The sequence below is a fragment of the Petaurus breviceps genome, unplaced genomic scaffold, assembly GCF_028583685.1.
Source record: "Petaurus breviceps papuanus isolate PSGF00001 unplaced genomic scaffold, PetGlider_PUasm1.0 140, whole genome shotgun sequence".
Taxonomy (NCBI): Eukaryota; Metazoa; Chordata; class Mammalia; order Diprotodontia; family Petauridae; genus Petaurus; species Petaurus breviceps.
The window spans coordinates 32,568,505-32,585,820 of NW_027185698.1; the positions used below are offsets into that span (position 1 = coordinate 32,568,505).

The following is a 17,316-nucleotide window of genomic DNA, read 5'->3' on the forward strand; positions in this document are numbered from 1 at the left end:
TGTGTGTGTGTGTGTGTGTGTGTGTGTGTGTGTGTGTGTGTGTGTGTACACACACATGTTGCATATATATATTACAAATTTAATTTAAATTTTGTCAAATTTAAGTTAACTTTGAATTTAATATTTTTAAAAATTGATTTTTAGTCAATACAGTTGCAAAAACCTTTAATATATACATTTTAGTGCTCTTAAGAGTGGTTCAAAAGAAATATAAATTATGTACATGGTAAAGTATTCCTTTCATATTGAATGAGCAGATGGTATGAAAGCCCAGGGGTACAAGTACCAAAAAAAGGTTGGGAACCCCTGTTCTAAGGCCCTTTAAATGGAGCCCAAGATGAGTTACCTTGGGCTGGTTTTTCCCCTCTGTAGCAGATACGGTTACAGGGCAAGTGTGGAGGAGGAGAAAGTGCATTGGATTTGTCCTTGGCCAACCTGGGTTCAAACCTTAGCCTTGCCACTTACTCTAGGAAAATACAAACTTAATAGAAGGAAGAACTCCCTAAAAATTAGAACCATCTAAAAGTGGAGTGGGCTCCCTTGTGTTCCCCCTTACTGAAGAATTTCAAGGAAAGGTTAGATGTCTCCTTGTCAACATGTTATATGTGGGGATTCTTTCTCCAGTTGTGAGTTAGAGTGGTGTTCCAACTCTGAAATCCTGTTTGTTGAGGGGCAGGGTGAAGAGGGAAGCAGCTGGCACCTTATTCAGCCCCTAAGGAGTGAACCTCGGGTTTCAGACCAGCATTCCCCCTCAGTGAACCATGGACATTTTAGAAAGCCTGCATAGTGAGAGGTCATTTAAATGGAGCAGCCTGGAATCAGCCTGCCTTAAGGCACTTGTCCCCCCTCCTCAGGAAAAGTACACAGCAATTTGAGAGTGGTTTCCATTTCATAGTTGATAGAGAAAACTACTTTTGCAACTGGCTTTTTAGGGAGGTGAATTCAAGATAGAAAGACATGGAGGTGTAGGGGTAAGTGCACACTTAGACACACACGTTATACATATACATGTATGTATACATATATAGCACATTTATATATTATAGCACATATATGTGTGTTTAGCACAGTCACAGCATAGAGCAAGATACACATACTGTGGTGGTGAATTAACATTAACTAAGGAAACAGTCCAAGCAAAAGTAATTTATTAGCTAGGCAGTCAGAATAAATGGGTCCATGGACTCCCCGGTCAATCTAAAGACCCTGAATACAGAGTGAAGCAGATCTTTATACATAGAAGCAATCAAATAAGACCAATTAATTATAATAAAACAATTAGCCAGGATACAAAATTAGGTAATCTGATTCCTAATTGGAGGAAAAATTAGGAACTTTCCAGTTGGGAGGAGGAGAGAGTGAATTTTGGTAGAGTTGGGAGGGGGACAAATTGGTTTCAGGGTCTTCTACTATTCATAAAGTGGAAAGATGTTGATTAATTGCATCCACCTGCATTTATGAAACAATATGTGGCTTATATAATATGGTTTCCCAGGATGTATAGCAGAAAAATAACAAAATGAAGGAGAATGCACATGGCAGCACAAGATGGAGTCAGCAGTTGATAAGATAGAATCTGCTTGGTTCTCTGATTCTCACATTAAACTAACTCCATTCTGTGTATGGCCTTCACTTTATTAATCAGCTCGTGTGCATACTCCCGTTGCGTCACTTATGGAGATGAAGTGCTTGTGGTCATACATACATTATACATTTGTTTTATATATTTTTTAAAATAGGATCATAGAATATTAGCACCAGGGAGGATATCATAAAAAAATCATTACATCCAGGGGTTTCTTAAGACCGTGGAAACCACCTCAGAAAAAATATTTTGAAATGCAAAAATTAAAATACAGAAGTTTGCAAAGGAAGCCAGTTGTATTGTTAAGATTGTGTGTGTGTGTGTGTATAGATATATTGATTTGTATTTTTTTTTAACTTCGTGGATTCCCCCAGGTTAAGGACCCCTGGGCTAGTCCAGGCCTTTCATATTCTATACAGATCAGAGCAGTGTGACATAGCATGCTGAGTGGTATGCTTGAAATCAGGAAAAGCTAGATTTAAATCTTGAATCTGAACCAACCTTGATAACTGGGTGACTAGGGTCTCATAACCCAGAGTTACCAAGCACAACACTCCCCAGCATAATCTGAAGCAGATAAAATGTAATCAGGAAATATTTAGCAAAAATGAAATATAGATTACATTACATTTTAAAACTTAAGTCATTACGCAGTTCTAATGGTAGATTTTCTCATCTGTGGAATAGGACTAGGTAATCCCCAAGGTGCCCTCCTTGGGCTTGTCATGAAGCTTAGATGAGTTCATGTGTGTAAAGTGCTTTAAAAACTTAAAAGCCCTCTCACAGCAGGCCCAGAAGAGAGAAGTAACTTTGATTAGGTCACAAAGATCGTAATTAATAGAACCAAGGGTTTGGACCCAAGTCTCCTGGTTCTCAGCCCAATTCTCTTTGTACTCCACTATGCTTCTGGGTTGTGTCTTTGTGGGATTAGGGCAGAGCTTCCCAAACTTATTTGGCCCACTGCCCCCTTTTCAAAAAAAAAATTGCTTAGCGCCCACCTTGGAAATCTACTTTCCTTAACCCTTTAATTTTTTTTTAATATGCTTCATTTCAAAAAATTGTTTTTTAAAAAAACAATGCATCTTAAATTTAATAATTTATTGTAAATTTGTGGGGTTTTTCCTGCATTGAAATTTTGATGATGCACTATTACATATGTAACCATATAGTATCATATCATAAACAAGTCATTACACACATATATTTCTGCAGATGATCGTCTGCCTGTTAAGACCTGTTGGTGGACTTGACCACTAATCAGTTGTAACTTGCACTTTGTGTATTTGGAAGATAATGTAATCACTACAACTTAAAAAACAGATGAAACACATATGGATGATTTTTCAAAATTTTCTTATTTTCTCTTTCCAGCACCCCCTTAATTTTTATTCAGCACTCCCAAATTGCACCTTAGGTTACTACCGCTCCCCCCCCCCACCTCATTTCAGGGGTTATCACCTACTTTGGGAACATCTGGTTTAGGGGATGCTGAGGGTTTCACACCTTAGTTCTTTGAAAGTGGAAGAAGCTCCTGCTTGCTGCTAGTCTTGCTAAGCAGTCCCTTATATGCTCCTTGAAGGCAGGAGCTGTCCCATTTTTGTCTTCTGTATCCCCAGCACCTGGCACGGTACCTGTTGTGTAGTTGCTACTCAGTGATTACTGCGTGATTGGTGAACAGCTCCTTAATGGAAGTGGAATAGTTGGACTTGAACTCAGGTTTCCTGACTGTAGAGTTTCCTCCTCTTTCAGGAAAACAGAAAGGATCGGCATAGGTTTGTACAGACAGTGTAGATTTTCTGGCTGAGATTCATTGACCTTGTAGTTGGACTCAGAGCAAAATGAGAAAATTCTTCAATTTGCTATTTCTCTTTTCCTGTAGATTGTCTTAATGAAGGATCAGAAGAAATGCTTCAGTATTGACGATCCAGGCTATGAGCCAGAGGTTGTGGCTGTGCACCCGTCTGGAAGCACTGCAGCTGTGGGCGGAGCAGTAGGAATCTTTGTTTATCTTCACTGTCACCTTTCAATCTTACCCCCTTCTTAGAATATCCCCGGGGCTTAGCACAGGGCCTTGGCCCATCATGAGACCTTAATCAATGCCTGTTGACTGACTGACTGACCTTTAACAAGACAGCATTTAAGAAAGATGTTATACAGGTAATAGTGGTAGTAGCTAACATTTAGGTGGCATTTACACTGTGCCATTTGTTCCTCACAATAACCATGGGAAGCAGGTGCTGTTAATTATCCTCTGATTTTCCTTTGTGTGGTTTGGGTTATAGATGCCACCCTTTCCACACCTTGGCAGTTTCCTGACTAGAATCCCTGTATCCCACGGTCACCAGCCAACCTTCCTTTCATGAGCCTCTCTGGACTTAGGGAAGCTGGCCTTTGGATGAAGGTTGCTCTCTGCATTCTACAGCCTTTCCAGCTTCACATAGGACCTGCCAGAGCTTGGGTTGGGCTAGCCCAATCTTTCAGGACCTGAGGTCACTCTCACAACATAATGAATAGAGAATTAGGGTGGGTGCAGGTTATGTTGAGAAAATGGAGTGAAATCCCACAGTCCATCAGACAGAATTGGATGGGGGAGTTAAAACTAAATTTGTCTTTTAAAGGCATGCAGTTTTATTTCCAGCATTAATTGTGGCAAGAGATTAAAGCTAATGAGATGCTGGGACTTTGTACCCAAGTTGGTATTAAAGAACAGATAAGCATCTAGTACACCCATACTGGCAGGCCGACTGCTGGTGCTTTAAAGAAAGACTCTTGAGGTTCCTTTAAAAAAAAAAGCACACTTGTTATAAGCAGGTTAGTCACTTTGCCCATTCCTGGCAATCTTGTTTACTGTATTAATATGCTCAGCAGAGGTCAGTAAGCCTCTGGCGTGACACGTAATGGGAATTGCACTGAATCCAGACTCCTGGGATTTATTACACTTTCACTGTATTCCTTTGTGCAGCAACATATAAAATTACCCCTTTATGCATCCTTCACCCTATTTGTCTTACACATTCTTAAAAACTTCCTTTGAACTACTTACTCCGACCCAATGGGCTCATCACACATTTGGGATTGTAATATGCCAAGCCTCTGTTCCCCTTCTCGTTCTTCTCTCAATCAAACTGGTTTCAGTTGAGTACCTCTTAGATGGTATGTGATAGGGGAAGGGGGGTGCCTAGAGGCATACCCAGAGAATATACATATCCTTTGTCCAACTGAAGTGAGGGAAGTCTGCAAAGTTATAGCACCAAGTGTTCCAGCGAACACAGGAGGGTATCCAAAAAGGGAGGGTTTCCATGAAGGGAGCTATCAAGATGGCATCTTGAGGGATGGGTAGGATTGAGCTAGGCAGGGAGGTAGCATTCCAGGTTGTAGGGGAAGGGTCTCGTCAGAGAGAAGTGAGAATGGGTATCATGTCTGGTGGTTGAATAAATGAACGTCTAGCAATCATAAGGGATAGATCCCCAGCATGAAAACAGTGAAAAGCCCCCTTTAAACCAAAGAGTATGTGTCTTAGTTGAAGAAAATAATAAACTTAGAATTTTAGAACACTGCATCTGTGTTCTCCTTTGAGCCACACAGCAAACTTGTGAGTCAGGTAATGAAAACATTCCCATTTCTTGCATGGGAACTACTGCTTAGAGAAGGTAGATAATGGCCCGAAAGCCACCTGCCTGGCTAAGACAGTTCTAAAATCTGTTCTTCTGTCTGGTTTTCCTTTCCTGTAAAGGGATAAGCACATTCCTTTTATTTAACTATCTAAAGAGAGAATTATTTTTAACTGTTTGCCACAAACCCAGGGAGGCAAGGTAGACTACAGCCCATTGTCTTTCTTTGACTGAGTCCTATGTGCCTGTGTTTGACATGACTTTCTTTCATTGTTGATTACTAGAAGCCTAGTCTCGTCTTTTGTGGGTCCTTTAGGTCCATGACCATATTAGAAGTTGGAGTACTTGGGTTCTAGTCTCCATTTTACCATCAGGACATCTAAATGGCACAGTGAATCAAGCACTAAAACCTGGCTGCTCTGGGTTCAAATCTAGCCTCTGATACTTAAAGGCTCTGTGATCCAGGCTCTGATATCAGCTTCCCATGTCTGTCTCCTGCATATGATGGAGGTATCAGTACTTCCCCTAGGTTGTTGTAAGAGGCTGATGAGATAACAGTTCTGAAGTGCTCTGTTAATGCTTAGTGTCGTTATTATGACCTTGGACGTCGCTTCTTTAACTGTAAAGTAGGCATGGCACTTTGATGACTTACCTCTTTGGATCAGGGCTCTGATCGTCTGCCAGGTGGAGGACAGACGTGTGTACTGTAGAACTCAACTGCTATTAGCTATGGGAATTCCTTCCCCTTTTTTCTTTGCCCTACTTCCCTCTTCCTCTGCCTTCACCTCCCGTCGGGATCCGGGGTAGGGAATCGTTTCCTGGTTATGCTTTTTTCATTACCATCCTCTCTGTTAACTCATCTTTAGGATGGGAATGTCCGTTTGTACTCGATCCAAGGAACGACGTTGAAACATGAAGACAAGCTTCTTGAGGCCAAGGGGCCTGTGACAGACCTGGCCTACTCCCACGATGGTGCTTTCCTTGCTGTCTGTGACGCCAGTAAAGTGGTCACAGTCTTCAGCGTGGCTGACGGTTACTCGGTAAGGGATGGCAACTGGCCATGGCCTTTCTTTTCCCACTTCCCAAGTGCTTAAAACAGATGGTGTTGGCATGGGCTGCTTCCTCCTGTGCAGGAAGACAGCTAATCTGAAACTCCAGGCTGTGGATTCATCCTGTGGCCAGTTGGTTTGAGTGAGACCCAAGGTTCAGTTCTTCTTTAGCCGGCAGGCTTTAATCAGTCCCGTGGCCATAGTCTAATGAATTCATCAATGACTTAGTACCTGCTCTCTGTTTCATCTGATCTTACCACTTTGTACTGGTTATGAGGACTTCTTATATTGACATGTATACATTGCTTATCTCCCCCTGGAGTTCACTAGAACAGGATTGTTTCCTCCAACAAAGCACCTAGTTTAGTACTCAGCACAAAAGGGCCTTTGAGAAATGTTTCTTAAATAAATGAGGCCTATTGCCACCACCACCCCAGATCTTAAACTCTTAGAGTACAGAGAGAGAATGTGTCTTCTACATTTTCATTTTTCCCCGTAGCATCTTGCCCAGTGTTCTGTGCAAAAGAAGCCTTTAGTAACTGACCCTTGAATGAATGAATCTTCCCCTTACTAGCACTTAAGCCCTTGGGGTTTAGAGACTATTTCTTATTTATCTCTCTGTCCCCCCAAAACCCAGTTTAGTGCATTGCATATAGAAGACACTTAAGTGTCTGGTGGTTGAATAAACAAAATATGTAGCAGTCATAGGAGGCCAGTCCCCTATCTTCAAGGAACAGAGAGGTAATATGTATAGTGGTGAAACGATGAAAGAACAGGGAGGCAAGGGATGGCCAGGTGGCTCAGCGAGTAAGAGCACCGGCTCCAGTGTTGGGATGACCTGGGGTTCAAATCCGGGCTCAGATACTTAGCACCACACCTAGAAATAACTGGCTGTGTAACCTTGAGCAAGTTACTTAACCCCGATTGCTTTAAAAAAAAAAAAAGAAAGAAAGGAAGAACAGGGAGGCAGTGTGAAAAATAGAAAAAATGGGAAGAGTCCTGAATTAGAAATCATGGCCTTGTTTTGACACTATATGTCTAGCTAATTCACTTCCTCCCTGGGCTTTATTTTCCACATCCACAAAATAAGGGAATTAGAACTAGATGTTCCTGAGGGGTGGTTTGAACTATGTTACTCAGTGGAAAAGCCAGTGCTGAATTTTGGTGCACACAGTGAAGACCTGTCCCTTCCAAATGCCCTTGCTGGTCATAGAGGGAATAGTGTGAGTCTGTATAGATGGACACGGTTCCACTTAGGAAAAGGGATTTCTTAATAGTATTGTCAGTAATGTGCACTTTATATACCATTTAGTGCTATGAGGGAAGTAACTTCATAACTAGTACTATATTTTGGTTCTATAGGTACTAATACTGTGATAATTGTACTGGATATTCTGGTGATAGCAATAACATAGTAAGCAAGATCCTTTTTACAGCACGCCTCCCAAATAATCCGATAGGATCCTGGAATGTTAGAATTGGAAAAGGGCCTTAGAGGCCATCTCAGCCTATATGTTTTATAGGTGGAGCAGACCCAGGCCCATTGGCAGAGCTAGGTTTGGATCCCAGGTCCTTTGGCTCCAAAGCCAGTGTTCTTTCTGCTGATCCAGAGGTTGGACCAGATGGGTATGGCCACTAAAATCCTGTTCCCAAGTTGTGGCACATTCTGAGTTGCTCAGTTACAGACTTTGAGATTTTCTAGGACTTAGCCAAGTCCTGTGCATGGTGATCTAAGCAATTATTCTTTCCCCTATTGCTAAGAAGAGATAGGTGCCTTTTATCATCAGTTCTTTTCACTAGCCTTTTTTGTACAAAAAGCAGTGTCACATGATGTAAAGAGTCCTGATTTTGGAGTCAGAGGACCAGGGTTCAAATCCCACCCCTGACATACTAGCTGTGTGACCGTGGGCAAGTTATTAAATCTCTTTGGGCCTTGGCTGCTTTGTCTGTAGGATAAAGAGCTTAGACTAGATGATTTCCTGGCTCCTTTCTATAGGCAGTTATCTGAGAAGTGACCAGAATGTCTTTCCCTCAGTGGACCTCCATTTTGTCTTTCTAATTGATTCTTTTTTCTTTTTGGAGGTCAGTTGGGGTTAAGTGACATGCCCAAGGTCACACAGCTATTTCTAATTGATTCTTAAAGATGCCTTCACCCTAGCTGATTCGTGGATGCTAAGGTGCTTAAGAATTAGCAAGCTTTTGCCTTCCCAAAGGGTGAGGGTGGGAGAATTTTGAACTCAAAATTTAAAAAAAAATAAATGTTAAAAAAACTTTTTTACATGTAATGAGGAAGTATTTTTTTCTGCTTACATTCTTTTTTATTATCATTAATTTATTTATTTACTTTTAGTTTACAACGTTCAGTTCCACAATCCTTTGAGTTTTGCTATGTGAGGTAAAGATGTCTCATCTTAGGATGGGAATGTCTGTTTGTACTCAAGTTATAAAATGGACTATTCTGGCTTTAAAAATTATCAAACAGATACTTCAGATAGGAAAATTTGAGTTTCAAATTTTCTCTCCCTCCCCCCCCCACCATGGCAGCATACAATCAAATATAGGATCTATATGAAACATTAAACATTAGTCAGGTTGTAAACAAGGATTATAACCAATGGAATGGACAGTGGGTAAGAGAAATCAAAACAAAACAAGAAAGAGAGCAAGTAGTTTGCTTTAATCTGCATTCAGACTCTGCATCTCTTTCTCTGGATGTGGATACCTCTTTCCGTCATGATTGGCAGTCGTCTTATAACCTTACATTGCTGAGAGGAGCCCAGTCTATCGAAGTTAGTTATCACACATACATTGTGTCTGTAATTGTGTACAAAGTTCTCCTGGTTCTGCTCTTCTCACCCAACAGTTTATATAAGTCTCTCCAGGTTATTACGAAGTCCATCTGCTCCTCATTTCTTATAGCACAATAGTATTCCATTACATTCACATACTACAGCTTGCTCAGCCATTCCCCAATTGATGGGCATCCCCTTGATTTCTAATTCTTTGCCACCACAAAAAGAGCTTCTATAAATATTTTTATGCATACTGGTCCTCCTCCCACTTCTATGATCTCTTTGGGATACAACCTTAGAAGTGGTATTGCTGGGTCAAAGTATATACCCTTTTTTATAGCCCTTTGGGCACAGTTCCAGATTGCTTTCCGGAATAGCTGGATCAGTTCACAACTCCACCAGCAATGTATTAGTGTTCCAATTTTTCCATATCCTCTCCAGCATTTATCATTTTCCTGTTTTGTTGTCTTAGCCAATCTGACTGGTGAGATGTGGTACCTCCGAGTTGTTTTGATTTGCATTTCTCTAATCAATAGTGATTTAGAGTATTTTTTCATATGCTTATTAATTTCTTCCTCTGAAATCTGCCTGTTCATATACTTTGACCATTTAAATATTTTAGGACCCAAGACCCTCTTGGGAGGTGCAGACACCTTTGACACAAGCACATGTAATTTTATTTTGTCTTATGTAGGAGAACAACGTTTTTTATGGACATCACGCAAAAATTGTCTGCATCGCCTGGTCACCAGACAATGAACATTTTGCTTCAGGGGGCATGGACATGATGGTCTATGTTTGGACCCTGAGTGACCCAGAAACTAGAGTCAAGATCCAAGGTAATTTATGTACAGTCAACAGGGGTACCCAGCAGTGGGGTCTCAAATAGTGCGGACAGAGGGTGTACTGGCAAGTATTTAGCAACCGTCTCTCCAACACAAAAATCAAACATGTCCGTGACACTTTTTAAAGTTTACTTATTATTAACATTTTCTCTGTCACTATTATATCTGGGAACAATTGACAAAACATTCAGTCCCTGAGTAGTTTGTAGCATTTGCTGATTTTTGAGGTGAAAATCCTCATGTTGAAAATTTAGCACTCAAATCTCATGCTGATACAGGCCGTTTCTAGCATATCCCTGAGTTTGGGGTGTAGTAATTCTTAGACTAAAAGCAACTTGCATAGCCAGGTGATACAGAGAGGGACAAGCTAGGTGGGCTGTTATCCTACAGGAAGTTCTCAGTACCGATGAAGCTACCATTTGGTTCCTCATCGTGGTATGTTGGTTGAAATTAAGGCAAACTAAAACAACAAAGTTCTGAGCACATTCAGTTTATTGTCAAGGCTAGCATTTCCCAGTAAAAGGGGTCTTTAGCTCCTCCGCAAACCGAAAGAGACTTCTTAGGGTTTATAGAAAATGTTCAAAAATAGAACAGCGTTGTAGGCAGGATGAGGGATTGAGTCAGCTGGTTCCTCTTGCTGGAAGGGATGAGACTTTATTCCTTGTCACTAGGGCAGGCTGATTATGTTTACTTGTATTTTTGCAAGGATAGCTAGTGGTACAGGTCTCCTTGAGATAAAGGTAAAACAGTGATTTTACAGGACAACTGAACTTCTGAAATTCACTCAGAGACAAAGAAACATTACTTATGCGGCTATATAAAATATCAATGGTTGGTACAGAATAGAATCAATTGCAAAATGAAATCAGTTTGGTTTTCCTGGTTCTCCTCTTTGGTCAGTGTCTCCCATGGATCACTTATCTATAAGCTTATTAATAGATTTTTAACACAGCCATTACTAGCAGTGCACATTACCATAAATTTTTCTGGGGCCAGTCTAGAACAGGATTTAATAGCAATTAAGGCAAAGTCTAGAAAGGATAATAAAACTAGGAGTAGTAAGAGTCCATTTGCCAAGAATGGTTAATAGGCCATTTCCCTGCAGCCAAGTGAACCAAGAAGAATTCTATTGGGGGTCATTTGGGGGAGATAGTTGTATTTCTGCTATAATTCATTGGATCTTATGTAGGCCTATCACAATTTCTTCTGACTGGTTAATGTAAGAACAAGATTGATTAATTTTAATCACAAACCCTTCCCTGAATTGCAGTAAGAATATCTAAAAAATAGAATTTTGCTAAGCTGTTTGAACAATAGGAGGTGGCATCACATGAGGCCTGAGCCAAGGCCCAAGCCAACTCCCCAGTTTCAAGGGAGAGTTCATACTATTTGGACAACTCACTGAGGACTAATTTAAAAGGGGAAATTTAGATTTTCCTGTCACCAAAGTAGCCAAGAAAACTTAGCAACCACAAATATCATGAAACAAAAAACCCAAGTAATACAATAACGATCATCAATATTAATTAACATCCAGTTCCCTTGTATTCCGGTAACCCACTCCTAATGTCCATTTGATAAGCACATTTCATCTTGACTCTCAGATGTCCCATGTAGTCATCTGGTCCCTGGAACCATCTTCTCTTGGACATTCTGGAATAAGCCTCATTGTCGGGACAGCTCTGAAGGGGACTCCTCCTATATATATTTGGTTCACTTGCAGAGAATCCTAGGTAATTTTACTTGAATCTTCCAGAAACAAGACTACTTAATACAGTTTAATATAAGCCCCTAAATTTTCCAATAACAAGCTCATGTGGTAAAAAAAAAAAAAAAACAACAAACCCAAAAACTCAAGTCTTATGATTCTGATCTTATTAACAATACAGCTGTAAGAAGAGTATCCAGTCAAGAACCCATAGTTCATCCAAAACTTCAGAGAACTCGCGTTGTTACATATCATTTGCCATTTCTGTCATCATCTAGGTCCTTGAGTCTAGCCTTTTGACAGTCTGTTTTACAGAACAAATCCTTTTATTAAGGGGATTTGTTCTGTGAAGTTTGGATTCAGTCAAACGGCTGCACTTGAGGACCTAGAAGGCTGCATGTGGCCTCGAGGCCACAGATTCTCCACCCCTGACCTAAACCTTGTACCTGATACAGTCACTGCCAGCAACAGGTGGAAGGACAAATATTAAAAAGCGTTTGTGAGGAGGGCCTAAGTTATAAAATGGACTATTCTGGCTTTAAAAATTATCAAACAGATACTTTAAATAGGAAAATAATTTCACTCTCTTCATAGTTATAATGCAATTTTACACATAGATTCCTTAATCTGTTTTTTAGAACTTATCCCATTAGATACATTTGGAAGCTAATTATAAACATTTATATACTCTAGTTCTTAGAGAAAACAGTCTGGTTATGTTTTGTTAAAGTTTGCTACTTCATTTATTTAAAAAAAATTTTTATATCTTTGTCTTATTAGAAGATTTTTGAACTTTGTCTAAATTCCCTCCTGTCCCCACCTTCCTTTTGTCCAGTCTCCCCCACCCAAAGATGTTATCCCCATATATAACCTATTATCAAGGGAGTGGCATGTCCAAGAACTTATTTACTTAGTTGCTAAAGATACGGAATTGCATATAAATTTAGATTGAAAATAGTAAGATTACAGCAATAAAATTCATTTATTTTCATCTTTTTTGAGGGGGGAAGGCAAGGCAGTTGGGATTAAGTGATTTGCCCAGGGTCACACAGCTAGTATCAAATGTCTGAGGCCAGATTTGAATTCAGACCCTCCTAACTTCAGGGCTGGTGCTCTATTCATTGTGCTACCTAGCTGCCCCTAGATCCACTTATTTTTAAAAAATAACTTTATGAAAGGAAGAAGCTGGGACATAGTGTGACTGTATCAAGACTGATCCCTCTAGGGTCCTAAGAGTACATAATGACTCAACAGAGGCATAATAGGATAAAGTATCTTTTGTTGCGTTTGATTTCAAGTTAGAGCTGTAGTTACCGTGTTTCCCCGAAAATAAGCCCTATTGAGATTGCTACTGTAGTGGTGATCCCCTGCGGTACACGCTACATTATGGTACCCTCTGTATGCACTGTCTCCCCCCTTCCCGTGAAACGCACGCCGCGCTCTGAGCTGCATCCAATCAGAGCTGCAGCAGTCAGCGCGTCATCCTGTTCTTCCCCAGTGATTTGCTTATTGAATAAAGGTACATTTTTTTTGTTCACATTTACCTGTTTATTAAAATTGCTGTGAATGTTCATTAAAATAAGCCCTCTGGTGTTTTTCTGTCCAAAAAAAAATAATAAGACAGTGTCTTATTATCGGGGAAACACGGTACTGTTTGGAACAGTCAGTCATAGAGCAAAATTCCTTCTTAATTCACAAGGTATCATTGCCAGGCTCAGGATTACCCAGGTGTGAAACAGTCCTGTTAAAAAAAAGGAAATGACACAGTAGGGAAACTGAGTCAAGAGATTCTTGCCTTTCCCATGCCAGAGTCATCTCAACTTTCCCAGAAACAGACATCCATGTGCAGCAGATCTCAAATTACACTCTCTTTGAGCAGCTCATGGCATTTCCCTGGAATAGTGGATTACCGGCTTAATGATAATTAAGACATTCATACCTGAATACAAAACTCAGAACATTATCGAATTATAGCCCCAAGACATTTTTACCTCACATAGCAAATTTCACTAATCATTACTTAACACTAGAAATAGTTGTTATTCTTTCTTTTGTGTTATTGCAATAAGTAATTTTAAAAAGTTTACCAGGCCTTCCTTTCAAAAAAAAAAAAACCACTTAACATCCTTTTCTCCTTAAGTTAAAACTCATCCTGGTATAAAAATTACATTCTGGAATTCCACATAGTGATTAGATGTTAACAGTGACTCATTACTATAACTTTCCAGACTAACAGATATTCATGTCTTAAGGTATTGTATATTAACCCCTTGAGGCAAAAATGAAGTTCCAGTTATAGCAGTTGAAATTAAACTGAGGCATACAAGTTGTGAGCACATTCAGTTTATTGGTAAGGTTAGCAGTTACCAATAAAATGGGGCTCTAACTCTTCTACAAGCCAAAAGATCCTCAGGTGAAGTTCATAAGATTAATTAAGCTTTAGGGAAAGTGGATAAAAATAGAGTAGTCTTTAGACTGGAGGAAGAATTAAGTCATCTGGTGTCTATTGGTGGAAGGGATGCTATTCTTTTCCTTGTTGCTAGAGTAAGCTGACTTTATCCACCTGGATCTTTGCAAGAATAGTAATGGTACAGAGATAACAGGTCTTGGTGTAAGAACAGTAGTTTACAAGAAAACTGGACTTCTGAACTTAACGCAAACAAAGAAGCATGGCTTAGGCAGTTATACAAAATGGTGGTGGTCAGTACAGAATGAAATTGATTTGATTTTCTCAGGAGCATGGAAAATTATAGTTTACATTTCTGTAACAATTTGAGCTGTATGGAACACTTTTCCTTACAACAACACTGTGAGGTAGGTAGTACAGATTCATTGCTCATTTATAGAAGAACAATATTGAGGCAAAAACAGGTAAAGTTACCTGTTGGGAGTCATAGAATTAGTGAGTGGGACCAGGACTCAGATGTCGTCCAGTGATCTTTCCATACAAATTATAAGGGAACAATATCGTGTGACCTGGTTAGGTGGAATTCTGGACTTTGTGTTGATGAGATCTGGATTCAAGCCCCATCTGATACTATATGACTGGTCAAGTTAATTAATTTCTGAGGTTGCTCTCAGAGATGAGTTGTAATCTCCGTCAAAGGACAGAGACGAGGGAAACCCCAGATTCTTCAGTATTGACTGTAATCCCACTTAATGTTTGCAAGCCAAGAGAAACCCTTTCATGATGATAAACCTTAGCCTTTCTGTAGATAGCTAGTGCTGTGAGGTTTGCAAAGGACTTTAAAATGTACTTATTTAATACTTAGCATAAACATCTCATCTTCTCATCATCCCCCATTTTATAGGATTCATAAAGCATTGTAGGACCTTCCTCCCAGGTTTGCTATGAGAAAGTGCCTTCTAAACCAGAGAAATGTGAGCTGCTATTATACCCCTGAATGACATCCGTCCAGGCTTAGCCGTCAGGCCCCTGTGTGTGCTTCCTTCCCTAAAACAAGGTTCTCCTTTTCCTAGATGCCCATAGGTTACATCACGTGAGCAGTTTGGCTTGGCTGGATGAACATACGCTGGTCACAACCTCCCACGACGCCTCTGTCAAAGAGTGGACAATCTCCTACTAGGGACCCCAGCCACCAAGCCCTCTCTTGGGAAGGACCGAATCAGGGACTTAGAATTACTTCATCGAGACATGTCCTTTATTTCTGTAATGCCTCCCTTCCCGCCCCCTCCACCTCCCAGTCCCCGCCCCCCCCCACCCAAAAATGTGGGAGAAGAGGAAGGGGAGGGGAAAATATGAATTATCATTATCCTCCTATCTTTACAGGGTGTTCATATCTGTTAATGTATTTCGAAAGCTTTAGCCAGTAACAGTTTGCACATTAAAAAAAAAAAAGAAAAAAAGAAGCACTTACATTATATCTGGAGCTTGGGAGGGGGAAATAACACAAAAACCCAAACTTTATTATGCTAAACATTCCAGAAGGAACAGCCTATCGAGGCCTAGTTTTTAAAAGGGGAGCGCTCATTCTCAGTACTATTTTAACTGCCCAGCCAGCCAGACGCTCGGGCATTCTGACTCCATGAGAGCATCCTCCTGATTTACAGAACATTTCTGTACTAACTCCTCATGAGTTTTGTGATCCAGACTTTGCCCGGGTGCTCATCGTATGGCTGAGAAGCCTGCACCTAAGCGATGCCTCAGAATCCCTCCCCCCTTTGCAGATGGGGTACCTACGTAAATAAATGTATTTACGTTAATAAATGTTTTATGTATTTCACATCAGGTTTTGTGCTTCATTTTAAAGATGCAAACGTGGTTATTTTTTTTTTCCTATGTACTTAAAAGTGTTGCCTGTTAATGATAATGGCGCCTTCTTTGGATTTTTAGACACCTTGTTATCTTTTGGACTGTGTGAGTACTGGTCCCCATTTCAATGTCTTTCCTTTGCCTTTTTCTTTGAGGGTACAAAGATGAAATCACTGTAAGCTAATCTATGGTAATTTTCACGTTTTTTTTCTTTTTCAGTGCAGAAATTAAAGTAAGTATAAAGCACCATGACTCGGGATTTTATTTAATTTTATTTTTTTAATTGTGTAAGAAATACAAATGTGAAATGTGGATGAATTTCTGTAGTTGTTAGGGCAAAGTTTGAGTTAAAGACTGTGGTCTTGGGAATGAATGAGAAGTTGAGTATCTTTCTGCACTGTGTGTTGCTAGCTTCCTGTCAAGGCAGCAATGGATGATGGGCCTGGGCCTTTCTAACCCGAACCTGATGCCATTCTCCTCAGAGAATTGCAAATTGAAGGGCCAGAAGGGGCACAGGAGACTTGGATTCTGGTCTTGCCTCTGACACTAACTAGCTTGTGTGATGTTATTTGAAAAAGGTGGGATTGGGTTAGATGTTGTCTGAAGTTCCTTGTAGCTGTAATTTTGTAAGGCCAATCCAGGACTTTCTGTTGTAAAGAAAATGGTTTTAACTGTGTAGCACTTTAATCTCATTGGATTCCCCCAACATGCTTACTGTTAGCTAAGTGGGACATTACTATCCCTGTTTAATAGATGGGAAAATTGAGCTCATTGTGAGTGGTCCAGGGTCACGGAGCTAAGGAGTGTCAGAGCAAGTATGGGAACCCAGCTTTTCCAGTTCTCACATAAGCATTCTTTCCATCATTCCTTGCCCTCTTGCAGTATAGTAAAAACAGGCCTTGGTTCAAAGGCAAAACCTGGACTTGGGGAAATGAATCCTTTTCAGCTGCTGAATTTGGCTTCATCTCATTTCAGGTTCCCATTAGGAGTAATTGTATTGCAGTGAAGGGGGACCAGATACTCTAAAGATAAAGATGTGTCCTGTGGTAACCCTTTAACACCCCCACACAAAAGGGGGGGAACAGAGAATCTAGTTTCTTACAAAATGAAAAATGTTTATACTTTTATCACCAAGAAGTTTCAAAGGTTTTTTTGGTCCACCTCCCAATCATCCCCTTTCTCCAAATACTCTCTTGTAATTCCTTAAAAAATTTAAACTCAGAAAACAGGCTCTTAGAGTCATAGGATGTAAAGACATCAGAGCTGAAAGAGACCTAGACATTATCATTTAACACACACCCCTTCCCCCTTGTTTTACAACAGATATGGTATGGTAGAATGGCTGCTGGGCTTGGCCTCCAGAGACCTGGGGTCATTTGGCCCCATGACTCAAGAGCGGGACTACAAGCAGCTTACATAGAAGGTACTTTCCAAACCTTTAAGATCCTGTATA

At 40.3% G+C, this 17,316-nt stretch overlaps 1 protein-coding gene across 1 annotated transcript in view; it reads left to right on the forward strand.

The window, feature by feature from the left end:
• WDR1 (WD repeat domain 1) overlaps nt 1-16,115 on the forward strand; it is a 61,847-nt gene extending 45,732 nt beyond the window's left edge. Inside the window, exons 12-15 of the mRNA XM_069069849.1 lie at nt 3,465-3,575; nt 6,063-6,236; nt 9,732-9,876; nt 15,071-16,115. Coding sequence (XP_068925950.1) covers nt 3,465-3,575; nt 6,063-6,236; nt 9,732-9,876; nt 15,071-15,177 — 537 coding nt within the window. The 3' untranslated portion in view covers nt 15,178-16,115. The remainder of the gene's footprint in view (nt 1-3,464; nt 3,576-6,062; nt 6,237-9,731; nt 9,877-15,070) is intronic.
• The last annotated feature ends 1,201 nt before the right edge of the window (nt 16,116-17,316 follow it).